The sequence below is a fragment of the Ptiloglossa arizonensis genome, chromosome 14 (assembly GCF_051014685.1).
Source record: "Ptiloglossa arizonensis isolate GNS036 chromosome 14, iyPtiAriz1_principal, whole genome shotgun sequence".
Classification (NCBI taxonomy): Eukaryota; Metazoa; Arthropoda; class Insecta; order Hymenoptera; family Colletidae; genus Ptiloglossa; species Ptiloglossa arizonensis.
The window spans coordinates 3,350,101-3,365,006 of NC_135061.1; the positions used below are offsets into that span (position 1 = coordinate 3,350,101).

Genomic DNA, 14,906 nt, shown 5'->3' on the forward strand with positions numbered 1-14,906 from the left:
ACAAGCGATAACTTTCCTGAATTGATTCTAGGTTAATCACGAAGAGAATAAAATTTGTTGCTAGATTAGAATTCCCATTGTAATTACATTTCTACGTTTATTAGCAGCTACCGCAGAAATTGGTTACACAAAGACCTTTTATTAAGCATCGTATTAAAAATTCATACGTTAATTATAACTTCTTTCGATTCATTTGGAACACTTTGACTTAATTATATAGATATTTGAATACTGTTAAGGATTATCGGTTAGCGGCTGTACTAATTATTAATCAAAAGATTGTAATTAACCGATAATACAGTCATTTGGCATTGAGACACTTTGTCTCGAAAAGGTATTTACATATGAATGTATCTACGTGTATAAGATTTTAAAACACAAACTAACCTTTTAAAAAAAATTATAATTTATCTCTCTGTAGAGGTAAAATATCTATGAACTGCAACAATCTATCGTGGCCGTTAACGACTTATGCAAGTTGATGCGATTTTAAATAAATTATTTAAAAGAAAAAATTTTAAAACAATGTAGAGTAGAAGCTATTCCTTGTTCGAATACATACATATAAAGGAATGATAGGATTGCGAAAACATTATCAAAAGGTACTGGAAACGTTTTACTACGATTCGTAAGTTATTATGTGACAATACACCTGAAAATAATTATTTTAAAAACTTATTAATTCACTGGTATAACTGAATCTAGAATTAGTGTAACATAGATTAAACGACGAGATAAAAATTCTTTATAGAGAAACTAAATCCAAATTCTAAGAACCATTAGGATAATATGCTCTAGATTGTTTTAACGGTAATCAAATTCAGTTTGTTATAATCATTATACAATGTCAATCGGCTCATTTAATACACTTTTTCACCAGTATAAGTAAATATGTAGACCGTAAACTTTTCTGTTTTATCCAAGCAAAAGAAACATTACGTTTATGTGTTCGAAACTTCATAATAATACAAAATAATATAAAAGGGGTCCTTTTCCTTTTATTATGACTAACGAATTATTTGAGCAATTTCAATTATCTGGATACAAATTTTTAAATAAAAATAACAATTATTCTAAAATGTATTTACGTGCTTTTTACGCATATTAAAAAGAAAAAATTGTCCTAAATAATTTTTGTAATGAATCTGTTTTTACAACCTGTATAGAATACATATTTACCTTTTAAAAGATCCAATCACTAATTCTGAAGTTGAATGATAGATGGCGAGAGTTTACTAGAGAAGTCACTAGATTAATTAACATACCGTTGATCGGTATATATAGACTAGAAAATATTTAATGTAAATAATTGTTTTAGATTCTATCTTTAAGTGTTCATATATCTTTAGAAGAATGACCAACAAACAAATTTACGAGAGAAAGAAAAATTGGGAAAGAAAATTTTCTTTTTACATTGTTAGAATGTATATATCATTTAATTTATACAATATTACATTCCTAGATGTATTCTATATATACATGCCATTTATATTTCACTCTAAAAAGAGCAATAATTCTATACTATTATCTTGCCATCTAGATAATCCCTATATTCTTTTATGTATTTTCCATATAAATTTCTTCTGAAAGAGAAACCTGCATAATCCTGTCTGTCTCTGATTAACTCCTTAACAGTCTTTTCCAATTCACGTATTCTTTTAGCTTCCCAGCTTTGGTGCACATAATGAAGGTATTTTTCGTACTCTTCTTGTCGGTTCACACATAGATATTTTGCAAAAAATCTTGAAATAGGTGACTGCAATAAACATTACGTTTACTAGTTCAGTTAAACTCACTTTTATATATAATATGTGTTCGAACAAGTTTTGAAAACAGACTTACTCTAACATATTCCCACTGCTTTGGAATATAGCCTTCTGGAATTGGTTCCAATGTAGCAGGTCCAATAAATACATTGGCACAAAATACAATTATACTAATTGGAATTATACCCAAGAAGATATAAAAATGCAACCAATTTTTAGTTTCATTCCAGCTCCATTCAGATGGTTGAATGTTCATAACATGATGATCTGACATGCGTCGTACGGTTTCTGCAAAGGAATAAATTAAATTATTTCATAACTCTTTTAATCATTCAACATTATTTTTTGACACTTATTTCAATATTGTAATGCCATAAAATCTATAGATTGTTGTAGTTACTTACACTCTTTTAATAGAAGAATAAACAATCACACAAAACATGTCAAATTTTATACTTTTATGAAAACAAATTAAACACTCTTTACTAACTTTCAAGCTCTAGTACGAATACAATATCCAAATAATCGAGACAATTATACTATTACCAAATTTAAATGTTACTATTGCAATAACTATACGAAATATTTATTCGAATCAGTTAAGCATAAAAACATTGCGTAACAGAACACTATCGGTTTTTAGCAAGTGTTTCATCCAGGAAACTAGTGCAACTTATTTCTGTTTCTTCTTTTTACAAATTTATAATTACCATTGTTTAGCACTATTTTCGGCGATAATCCATTAGGTTTAAACAATTTTTGGCCACCCAAATACAAAAACCTGCTCCAGATCGCCATCTTGCCTTGTAATTGTTCGAATAGCACGCTACTACAAGTACAAATGTTCTCGTATGACTTACCGACGGTGTTAATTTTTTGAACCGCGTAAATTTAAATTATAATTTAAATAGGAAGCGGGGAACTAACAGTATTTAAATACATTTCTAAAGATAGAAAATAAAAACTAATAGTGGCAAGTAACATTACAATTAATTACAATTAAAACAAAAATTAAAAATATATTTCCTTATACATCTAATATTTTCATTAGTTAGGATAATCATTTTGTTCTTAGAATAATAATAATACAAAATAATACTATCAATATTGCTGCTACAATGTACTGTATACTAAATAGCACAACTATTTTATACTATCTGTATTACTGTTACGGTAGTGGTACTTCAAGCAAAATTGCGACAAGTACTATTATTATAATTAATATCTCTAGAAATACTGATAAAAGGGTGATAAATTCTTCTATGTGTATTAGTAGTAGTATGATTGGTATTTCTATAATTAGTAATTTTATGAGTATTAATATCATAGCTAGTACATTTATAAGTATAAGTGCAAAAACCAAAATGTTTACAAGTAGTAGTATTGTAGTCAGTAGTTCAATGGATACTAATACAGTAAACACCATTGACAATATTGTTAGCAATACTAGTGCCAGTTTGAATACTACTATTGTTAACGATGTTGGTGTCGACGCTAATGCTACTATTGTTAACAATATTAGTGTCAGCGCTAAGTACTTCTACAGATACTAATAAGTCTATTACTATTGGTGATAATATAAATACCGGTAAATATTAAAAATTATAAACGCTGCAAAACAATACTAGTTATATAAGCTTTAATTCAGCATATTCATCGTGCTCAAAGCGAAATTCGATTATGCACTTCGAACAATCCCGATGCAATTGTCGTGCGAGTGAACGTATAATTTTAACATGACACCCATCGGAACAAAGAGTGTCGAGTAAAGCAAGTGTTGGTGGATGACTCGTTTTCAATGCATAAACTTTTACTAACGGGAACGAAAAAATGTTCAACTAAAAAACATGATATCGAAGTTTTTATTTTGCAAATCCGCCCAACGAATTTCAGCATACATATTTAGCATAAAATGACAGCATTAGCGATCGGTCCGCGCGTAAATTCTACGATACGAGAAACGGTTAAACGCACGCGATAGATTTCTGCCCGTTTACAACATCATTGAGCTTCATAACTGAAACTCTGTTTTTACTTGTCATACGACGTAATGCGCTTACGCATTTATCTTTCATATCTCTATCTGCTAACGTATCACAATTTTCTATTTTCCTGGTAATTAAAGTCAGAAATAGATACCGTTTTATCGCTACAATCGACACATCTACAGGATCGAATGATTGTTAGAAATAATGTCCCGCGAAAAGCTCAACGGAGCTTGGCCTATTCCGAAATATTCCCGTTTAGAATGTTTACGGAGACACGTTTACCGATTCCACCAACGAGACGACCCTGAACAAATGGGTTAAAGACCGTAGAGCCTTTCCCCATTCGTCTTTCGAGTCCTCTCGTGACGTTCGGTTGCTTCGCCTGCACTTCCACCTAGCTTCATGAAGAATAGATTTATACAGAATTTATTATATTGTGCACCACATAACCTACAACCTCTCCAGTTGTCCACGTGATTCACACGCCTCCCCCCGTAGTGCCGTTTTCGCAAGACACGCCGCTGTGCACGTGAACCTCTACGTGATCTTGCAATCGACATCTTTAAATCACACTGACGCCTAGTCACGAAATTAAATTTGGACAACGCCAATGTTTCTTAAGAGATTCCATTGTTAATTATTTCAACATTCCACAGCCGCCAAAACTGATCAATTTTTGAACGGGAATTCAAAGCGGTGTATCATTTTTTACAAGCTTCGTAAATTGCTTTAACCGTAACGATGAGTTGACAATTATTGTTACAGATATAGTTCAGGCCATAAAAGGAAAACTTGGAAACTTGATATTTGCGTAACTAAGATATATTTAACTGTTTTCAATTACTTCTACTGCATTTTGAACTTTTCAAGTGGACATTATTCAATGGAACGACACCCTTCATTACATGGAATTGCAATAACACCACACTGCATTAAATTCTACCTGTTGACATTCATCTAAAAAAAATTCCGTCTATTAAAAGAAGTAAATGTGATATAATTAATTTTACGAGCTCTATTAATATGATACAAATACACGATTAAAAACTTCGAATACTTTGAACAAAAGATTTATAATTTTATATCCACAAGTATTTTATATCATATTACCTTTGGTACTATGTGTATCTTACGGTAAATGTTATCATATTAGACATTTAATAATGTAATAGATAATAATTAATTTCTAAATTAAGTCTTTATTACGTTTCTTTTCATATATTTCACAATTTTTTTTATTAATTTGAATCACTTCGGATTCTGCTGGACCAGAATAATTCGTCCGATGTTCTAATATAATTTTCCAACAGCGAGAACGTAATGGAAGATCGCTGACTCGACTCGTCCGATTTCGTGTTACAAGTTGAGAATTAGATAGTAGTTCAACGACTCAAAGTGGAAACGCAGACTCTGAAATTAATTTTGACGTATGCAATCATTTTGCGATTACTTGCAGCCATAGAGTCTTTCCATACGCTTTAGCAACCCTTAAATTGGTTACTTTGTCTCTAGCAACATACCGACGCAGAGTACAGGCATTGAGTACAGACTGATCGACCGACGCGACGCAGCGTTCTCAGGCTTAGTCGTGTACCGACCATCGCGCACTGCACGTCGCGGCACTCGCGACGCATCCGTAGTCGGACGAGATCCTGTTCCTATCCAGCGACAAGGAGAGAAAGAGAAAAAGAGAGGAGAGACGGTAGAACGAAGAAAAACGAAGTTTTCGGTTGGTGTTTTTTCCCCTTCCACCTCCAACCGATTGTAATCTACGTATACCCCGAAGCTAGGGGACGGTTTGCTACAGTAGACGAAAGAAAGACACAGAGGCTTGAAGGTGAGTCCTATTTTGTAAATTTACTACCGTATTTACGAAACGTTACCGGCATATGCGAAACGGAAGCTACGAGTTTCCTTCGAAATGACTTGGAGGCCTAGACGATAATAGATGACACACATACACAGACACACACACACGGTGCCGTTGACTTTTCGTCGATCGATGTTCCTGGCGTCTCCTGTTAATTCTTGGGAGCGATTTCGTGCCAAGCCACAAAGGGAAAACGAGATTTTCGTTTCAATTTTGTTGATCGAAGGAACAGATTCAGGATCATATTTTAAACGCTACGAACGGCCACTTTCGAGAACGATCTTTGTTTAGAAGCTTAACAGAACTCACACCGAACGTTGTGTACATTTCACGCAGAAATACGAACGACTACCGTTTCAAAAATAGACAGTGGTAGTGACCTACGCCTATTTCAATAGTAAACGTCCGGAATACTACGATACACTAAACGTTTAGAGAATTAATAATTCAGCGAGGTATATCAGGTGCCTTAAGGGCTTCAATTGTGTAAGCTCGTTATTCGTTGAAAATATTGCTCTGATACGATGATATTTAGTTCACTTTTCAAAATTCTCTAGAAACGAGTTCTCCTAATTGTATATAGGGTATCTCGCTTAAAGAAAACCACCCTTTTTTATTTTTCGAACGGCTTCGAAAAGCTGAAACGTTGCGAGAAAAATATGATTTTAATATAATTTTCTTCAAACTTTTTAGTAATATTTTTTGTTACGCGAAAGTATCTGTTTTTCTTCTGTACGATGTGATCGACATACGTATGCATTCAGAGATATATGTACGTATAATGGACAAAACCATCTAAGATTCTAGAAAATTTGAAGCGAAATATCGAATTTATTTTCTTCGAGATTCCACGATAGAGGACAACCTGTAAATGTAAATAAACCTGTTCCCTATTTCACGACAAAAACGCAAAATACAATCAAATATTGATTTATTTTCTTCATTATCACGATAATGCTCGAAATAATGTCCTTCGACGGCGATACATTATCTAAAACGAGCAATAGCATGTAATATTCTCTCGATGAAAATAAGTCACATATTTGATTTAAAGTTTTAGGGTCATTTTAAGATGATATTATTGTACATAATTGTATGTATATAAATGTCAGCTACAACATACGGGAGTATAAAATACGTATTTGTTTGTAAAAGGAACACGAACGACATTGACAATTTTGACGAAAATGACATTGCAAAATAATTTTCCTTCCAGCGTATTCGTTTTTTAAAACCAAACATTTTTCACATTGTCATAATCAGGAAAGATAACTAGGTCCGTTATCGGTAGAACACTCTGTATAACAGTTTCTATGGCAATAGAAATATACTGTGTCAACTCGTATAACTTGTAAATTATGCGTCGTAGAAAAGATTGCCTCCTCTTTTGGAGATGAAGTCGTTTCGGAAATTTGAAAGTCAACTTTTGTATAAAACAATCTTTTGCACAACGCATAATTTACGAGTTATTCAACATGGGCGTGTTAGCTGCCTCACCCCATATACAGACACTATAGAAATAAACGTTTTCGACCCATTCGCGATAGTTGTTTCGATTACTAAGCAAGTTTACTCGCAGAAATTATTATTTACGGAATAAATAGTCGTATAAATCAACACTGCTGCGCGTAACGCTCAATCACGTCGCGTGATAAGATTTGTACGCTTTGTTAAGACATATTTCGTTTTCCTTAAAAAACTACTAAAGAGTGATTCTACAGTGTCCAATACCAATGGTAGTCATGTGCTATACCATGTAAAGATATCTCGGGCGATAGTGAATAATTTAATCGTTGAAATCACGCGATTTTAGTTGTACCACACCTGCAGTCTGCAGGCATGTATTTTGCCCAATGAGAAGCCGACTTTACTTAACCTCTAACCCGTTCGACTACACAATGGTTCGGAAGCAGTCGTCGTTTTGCATTCGAACGAAAAACAAGCAGGAATCGACGCCTTCGAACGTCTCAAAAGATGAAGAACAATTCGTGTTTTCGAAATCGAGAAAAACTTATCCGTCGGTATTGGTTTTCGGAAATCCTGCAGACCTCTTAAAACGAATTGCAAAATTCCCGACAGAACGTGACGCAATCACTAAAATGATTATTCTATTCCGTCATGTTTCGAGTGAAGTATCGATAATATCCGTCACAACAGGTCTCAAGTACGGATTACCTTGTACCGTTAAATCGATATTAGTTCGTCAATAGAACGAGGCATTATTTATTATAGTGCCTGAAAATTGATCTATTTTAATGACTTCTTCAGCTCGATCGACAATTTACGATCATCGGGAATTATACGTATCGAACATCGTTTGAACATTAAACGATCAACGGAAAAGACTTGATTAAATTGTGTCACATTACAGATCAGATGTAAGATTGCCTGGAAATGTTTCACGATCGCTAGCAAATGTACCCTATCTAAGGAAAAATCATCGGTGTCTGTCCTTAATTGTAAATCACGTGAAGGAGGTCCAGCACGCGAATCTCTTATGTAAGCGAGCGCAAAGTCCCTATCGATCGTGAATCATTATCGAACGATTTAAAGAATCGTAGCAGGTTTGTTAGTTTCTTATTCCTGACGTAATGCTCGATTCTAGGAAATACGGCTCGATAAAGAAAAAAAGAGAAAAATCCAAAAAATCTAAAGTATGTGATTCTCCTTGATTCGATTAAGAGAAGTTCTTAGTGATGAAATTAAGAATACTATTGAAACATGGTGTAGAATATATTCGTATTCTGTTCGATTATTTTGTGAAACAAAAGTAGTACATAATTACGAGTAGAATCGAAACTAAAGCAAACAAAATCGAAAGTGAAATTGGAATACGTCACCAAATTACCGTCGAATTGTTTTATGATTTTTTTCCGCGTAACTATGCATATCATTATTCCTAGATAACTAAAACAAAATTATCTTTACCATTGTTTATATTTATCCGTCGCAAGCAACTCATGCGACTAACTCAGACGAAAGCGATAAGATACGTAAATGGTTGAATTTCATCCATTAATGAAGATTAAAATTGTAATATTTATCATTGTATCTTAGTGACAATATTATCAATGGGTTAGCGAGAGTTTTCCGCTGAACACAAGTGCAAACATTACTTTATCCTGACTTTTTAAATTATTTTGTTTTTTTTAGAAACGATTCAAGTAATGTATAATTAAAAATATTCCAAACGAAGTGGTGTTTGGACTCATTTTCATCGGGAAAATATCACCAATTTATCGACGATAAAACCAGAGATGGGAAAAATTTATATCTAAATAAAAGTCAAAATTTAACTGTCCAATCGAACGAATTGCTAAAATACCATGACCATATGTTCACCATTGGACAAAACGATCCATCATTTGAATCTCTTGTCCTTGCAAACACATTGAACAAATAATCAAATTTGTTCTATGCTTTTCTGCAACAGTACTATTACTGAAAGAATATTTTCTACATTGAATAAATTATGGACCACGGATGAAATTCAATTAAACGGTAATAGCAAAATTAATTTTGGTAGAAGTCAATATACAAATTAAATATTTAAATTTTGTATATATCGATTACCATTTTATTAATGGGGTTAGTACTAATTTACAAATTGATTGTCCTTTTAGTAATTTATTCTTATCATATGTATAGAAACAAAATAGTAAGTTCGTTGAATATGTTTCGATTCACTTGATAAAGTAGTCAATGAGATTTGGTCACTGTTTTTTTTTTAAATTTAACCTCCTGTACGAATATTCAAAAAATTGATCGTCTCGCTGCAACAGGATTCAAACTTCGAGCGTTGGAGAAGACGAGCTAAACGTTACCGCGTCCCTGAGCTAATCCAACCCTAAGCCCTGTTCCGATACAATAGGACACCCGTTATTTCAGTCCGCAACACCGAATTTCTCCCACTATTCACCTCGTGGAATTTCTTCCGGCAACCTTGATCTGAACCTTCTTCGAATCGAGTCAACAACGATGAATAACAAGCACAGTCTACACGCACTATAACTTCTTTGCATTAGATGACACACTTTGATACCGAAATAAACCGTGTAACCATAAAAAGTGTTAACTCTCGTGATAGATTTTCACAGAAGCATTTTCAACTGCATCTCGTATGCACTTATATATATGTAGACATGTACTTTTTGGTTTATGCAGTATCTGAAAAAAGTATTCATACATCGGTAGATGTTTCACTTTGAATGTTGATAACTTTATTTACAAAATATTAATTCAACAATGATATACGATAAAATGAACGAAATGAATATTTAAACGATATAAAGTGCAAATTATTTGAACCAAACACAGCTATGCACCCCTGTAGCACAGTGCTCCTACCAACCGTGCTGTACTTATTGTTAAATTAATGTTGCACCGTAGAACATTCGCGACACAATTCTATGGACTATATTGACCATCAATATATCAATAATTCAATATATTAACAATATGTCGATAATTCTATGGAAAATATTTATCAACGGAGAAGGAAAATATTCTTCGAGTTTGAATCGCGTAGAGTATTGATTGGGAAAGAATTACTCCAGGAAATAGAGACCAGCCAACCGAGAGATTTAATTCCATAGTGTCTATAAAGAATACTTGTTAGACAATTAGTGCCACTTGAGAGAAATTAAATGTCACGAGAGTAAACAAGTTTCTCCATAATCCGCACCAGCCTTGTCTCTGAACAATGTAATTAATACGGTGTAAAGAAATCCGAGTGAAAAATATTCAAAGAATATCGAACGGTGGATATTTTCAATACCCAATTAAGATATCTCTCGAAGTATCTAATTAGATATTTCTCCAAGTATCTAATCAGATACTTCTCGAAGTATCCAATTGGATCTTGGAACGATCGATTCTGTTCGAGTTGGTCGTTACGTTAATTTTGAAACGAAACGAACCGCATACTTTTCCTTTCAATTTTCACCCGAATACGGACTTTTGCAACGATCGTTTATCAGTAGATAACCGTACCGCGAACAGACTCTTCGAACTCAGCGTAGAAAGTTAACGTTCTACCACGAAGGCGGTCTCAACCACGAAATTACTATGTCATTAACTATGGTATTCCACAGTCTCCTTCGAAACACACGTTCGTGATCACCGTATGCATTGCACGGTAAATTATGCAAGCCGGTATAAGTCAGTCATATGACGTTCAATTCTCTTTCATTGCATACCTCGTGCTACGAAATTGTTCGTGTTCCTTTAATGGTCTGACGTTGCTCGGGAAAAAATTACACCAGGAAACGGGCCGGCCAACCGAGTGATTATCTTTTGTACGTTTTTGTGTTTTCCAGACTGTAAGATGGTGGCGATGTGCGACAGTTTCGGTCTGAGTTGACGAGAATTCGTTTTAGGAGAGTTTCAATTGACCAACGCGTCGGAAGAAGAAAGAAAAGGGGCCAGCTGGGAGCTCGCTTATTGTGGTTGTGTAACAAAATAAGAAGAAATCATGGATCCCTATTCGTTGAGGTTGGTATCGTTGAAAGAAGTATACGCATTCAGAAACAAATCAAATTCATCCCTTTGGTAGTTCTAGCGTTAGGGGAGTTTTTGGGGACAAAAGGGACCACGTTTTTAGTATTTTTTTTATTAAGGAACCGTAACACTTTTCAATGCAGCTGTTTTCTCATATATTAATGCACGTTCTGGGAGTACTCACGATTTTTTGCGATAGAAAATATTAACTATTGTAAAAGTTATCGAAGCACATTTACAAGGTAGCACGATGATTCTATTGGAACTGTCGTGTAAATCTAAAACAGACAAATAGAAAGCATTGTGTTCAATGAGGATATATGGTAGTTTATGATCAAAACTGGCTATAATTTAATTCAGAACTAAACTGAAAACTTCGATTAAAAAAATGGCAACGCTTTCAATCGATTTTTTCTGCTTTCGTACAAAAGCGATATTTCAACTTTAAAGTGTTACCGTCTTGTTCTGGTATTGTCTACTTTGATAATTGTCCACGAATATTCCAGACAAAGGTACCGTTGATAATCGAGTAATCTTAAAAACGAGTCGACTCGACACTTTTGATAACTCTCTTAACTGTCGTACCGTGTCAAATACTTTACCGAGTAAACTTTTGCATTAATTTCGAGCAGTCGATGTAATTCACGGAATCCGTTTCAACGTCGAAAAAGAGGTCATTTTTTTGCCCTGGAAAGCAAGCGTTGCTTAAAACGTAGACCCTTCTTAGATCAAAGTTTAAAACTCATCTCAGGTACGATCCATCAAACTGTCAAACGGGCTCTTGAAAAGCGGTTTCCAGAGATTTCTTTTTTTCTTTATTATTTCCTTTTTCTTTCGTCGCGACGGTACTACCTGTTCGTGAATGATTCGTGAAGATATTGAAGGCTCCCATTCGTGGTAAATCCAGCCTTCGTCCTTCGACTGCATTGTGGATCTTTCCAGGGGCAGAGACTATTGTATTACACATATCCGTCACAATAGAGGCGGACAAAGATAGCGCTCGGCAATAAAAAAATGTTTCCTTTGTTGGCAACGTTGACACGCCATAGAGACACGGATATCGAGGCATTGAATTCGCCCGAGAATTCGTAACAGCGTTATTATCGAGCGTTGATAAGTATAACCGACTATAAAAAGAAGTAATCTGCGTAGCTAGTTTAGTAATCTCTTTATTTATTTATTTGTTATCGAGTCGCGACGCGAGCTCTAGCATTAGTATGCTATCGCGTTCGGTCTGTCTCTAGAAGCTCTACGAGTTTGTATTGCGTTTAAAACTTAGAAGAAATCATTATGAACAAAACCATCGTAACGGAGAACGAGATTGATTGGGGGCTATGCCACGAATAGATACAGATAAAATAGGGTTATTGGGTTAGGCTGATGTGTAGCAAAAACAGTGTGCCCAAGCAGGTCACTCTTGTCTGCTTTTAATGTTTTCTCGCATGGTAGACATTTCGTTGCGAAAGTATTCTTTGTCGTTGATTTTTAACCATTGTGAAAACAGGGGATCTTTCAATTAGAATTTTTTTTTCTAACTATCTTTTTCGTAAAATATTGATTACTCGAGAAAATGTGTATTCTTAATTTTTAAATTTTAGTCGATAACCGCTACTTCAATATCCGTAATAATGCTAGCAATAATATTGTTTGAACCTGGTTGTCCTGGTTTGAAGTTAATTTTGTTAGCTGTTACGAACAATTTTTAAACGACATACTAATCAAGGTAGATATTTGAAAAAAGAAATTCATACTGTCGATAAATATATTTAAATTATTTATGTCGATAAATGTATTTAAATTGTATATTTATGTCGATATATATATATATTTAAATTATATATTTATGTCGATAAATATATTTCAATTATATATTTATGTCGATATATATATATTTCAATTATATATTTATGTCGATAAATATATTTCAGTTATATATTTATGTCGATATATAAACATATATATTTCAATTATATATTTATGTCGATAAATATATTTCAGTTATATATTTATGTCGATATATATATATATATTTCAATTATATATTTATGTCGATAAACATATTTAAATTATATATTTATCGATTAGTATGTTTATTTAATATGTTTCAAAAACTTAATAAATATAAAATAAAAAAATCTAGAAAATGCGGACGATTAAAAATTCAGGAAACAGGTAACGCTACTTGATTATTTCCCTTTTTCTCTTTTGTTTATAAAACATTAGGAATTTTAACGTTGAACCAAGTCTTTAACGGTAAATACAAAGTGTTCAAAGTCTCTGCTTTCGAGTCTCAAAAGAGAAGTGCCTTCTCTTGCAAAATGATCAACGACCTTATCAAAATTCATCATAAATATGTATGTACAAAAATAATCTCATTTGCCGTTGGAATACGTCTTTTGTTGCTATTAGCAATTCAAATTTTTTCGTAACTTGAATTAGTGTATATTTAAATTCTCCGAATAACAACAGCCCTCTTCTTACCGACACTTGTAGCAAACCGCACCTGCTCTCCTAAAATGCTACTGAACACTTATCGTGGTGGTTGAACACATTTAGTTAAAACAGCCCCGGTGAAACCGCAACCTCGAGCATCGTTTATTGTAACCAACGAAGAGAAAGATAGATTGCATTAGAATCGTTCAGAATTTCGCGAGATTTCCTTAGTATTTATCAATTGGACCTTTGGAGTACGAAAAGAAAGTGCGATATAAAAGATCGGACAAATTTGAATACACGTTTAACATTTATAATTGTATAATTACGCTCGTATTCAATTTACCAGCACAGAGCTATTATACACCTAGAAGCTCGTTTTGGAAATTAAGTCTTCTACCTGGTTGGGCTGGCTCGCGCGTAATTTATCGAACGAATGTTACACAAACGACGTAATAGTGGTAAGTCAACCAATAAACACGGAGTGAAGAGCAAGCAGGATAATATTTAAAAGTCAAACAGATAACTGTTTCTCGCGGAAATTGCCACCGCGCGCGTTAATGAAAAGAAACGAATCGACGTCGCGGGGTATTTTTTTTTTTTTTTTTTTTTTTTTTTTCAAATTAAAATCGTGACGTCAGGTCGGTGTGTCGCAAAGACTCGTTAAATGAGCTGAACAAACCGGGTTGCATTCTTCCGTTACGATATAGGAAATACCTGTATACCGGTAACTGTACCACTTCTCATCCGTGTCCGTATCCCTGATGGAATTGTATTAAACTCTGGTAGCAAAAGTGACTCAAGATTAAACATTCTTGCAACCACTGGAGACTGGAGTCTGGGATTGAAACGGCTTACTAACCCTGTGAAACAGTAGTAATAATAATAATGATGATAATAATGGTAGTAGTAGCAATACCTAAAGATAATAGTAGTAATACCTATTGATAATAATAGTAGTAGTAGTAGTAGTAGTAATACCTAATGATAATAATAGTAGTAGTAGTAATACCTAATGATAATAATAGTAGTAGTAGTAGTACTTGATGATAATAATAGTAGTAGTAGTACTACTTGATGGTAATAATAGTAGTAGTAGTACTACTTGATGATAATAATAGTAGTAGTAGTAGTAGTACTTACTGATAATAATAATAGTAGTAGTAGTAGTACTTGATGATAATAATAGTAGTGGTAGTAGTACTTAATGATAATAACAGTAGTAGTAGTACTACTTGATGATAATAATAGTAGTAGTAGTAGTAGTAGTACTTGATGATAATAACAGTAGTAGTAGTAGTACGTAATGATAATAATAGTAGTAGTAGTAGTACTTAATGATAATAATAG

The 14,906-nt window shown here is 33.6% G+C and overlaps 2 protein-coding genes and 1 long non-coding RNA gene across 4 annotated transcripts in view; 2 read left to right on the forward strand and 1 right to left on the reverse strand.

Moving 5' to 3' along the window:
• Positions 1–1,401: 1,401 nt before the first annotated feature.
• On the reverse strand, positions 1,402–14,327 carry Nd-sgdh (NADH dehydrogenase (ubiquinone) SGDH subunit). Of its 2 annotated transcripts, XM_076326524.1 has the most exons (5): positions 14,274–14,327; positions 11,308–11,401; positions 2,477–2,595; positions 1,843–2,054; positions 1,402–1,756 (listed from the first exon to the last, which is right to left on the reverse strand). In XM_076326524.1, the coding sequence occupies exons 3-5, from the start codon at positions 2,562–2,564 to the stop codon at positions 1,517–1,519; spliced, it is 540 nt and encodes a 179-aa protein (XP_076182639.1). In that variant the 5' UTR covers positions 2,565–2,595; positions 11,308–11,401; positions 14,274–14,327; the 3' UTR covers positions 1,402–1,516. The 2 variants fall into 2 exon arrangements, with proteins under 2 accessions (XP_076182639.1, XP_076182638.1); XM_076326523.1 differs by lacking the exons at positions 2,477–2,595; positions 11,308–11,401; positions 14,274–14,327 and adding an exon at positions 2,171–2,225.
• LOC143154380 (facilitated trehalose transporter Tret1) overlaps positions 5,324–14,906 on the forward strand; it is a 36,744-nt gene continuing 27,161 nt past the window's right edge. The window contains exons 1-2 of the mRNA XM_076326515.1: positions 5,324–5,591; positions 10,943–11,117. Of these exons, the coding sequence (XP_076182630.1) occupies positions 11,098–11,117 (20 nt within the window). The 5' untranslated portion in view covers positions 5,324–5,591; positions 10,943–11,097. The remainder of the gene's footprint in view (positions 5,592–10,942; positions 11,118–14,906) is intronic.
• LOC143154362 (uncharacterized) lies at positions 7,647–8,178 on the forward strand. Its single transcript, XR_012994053.1, has 2 exons — positions 7,647–7,788; positions 7,996–8,178. It is a non-coding gene; the product is annotated as an uncharacterized LOC143154362 (long non-coding RNA).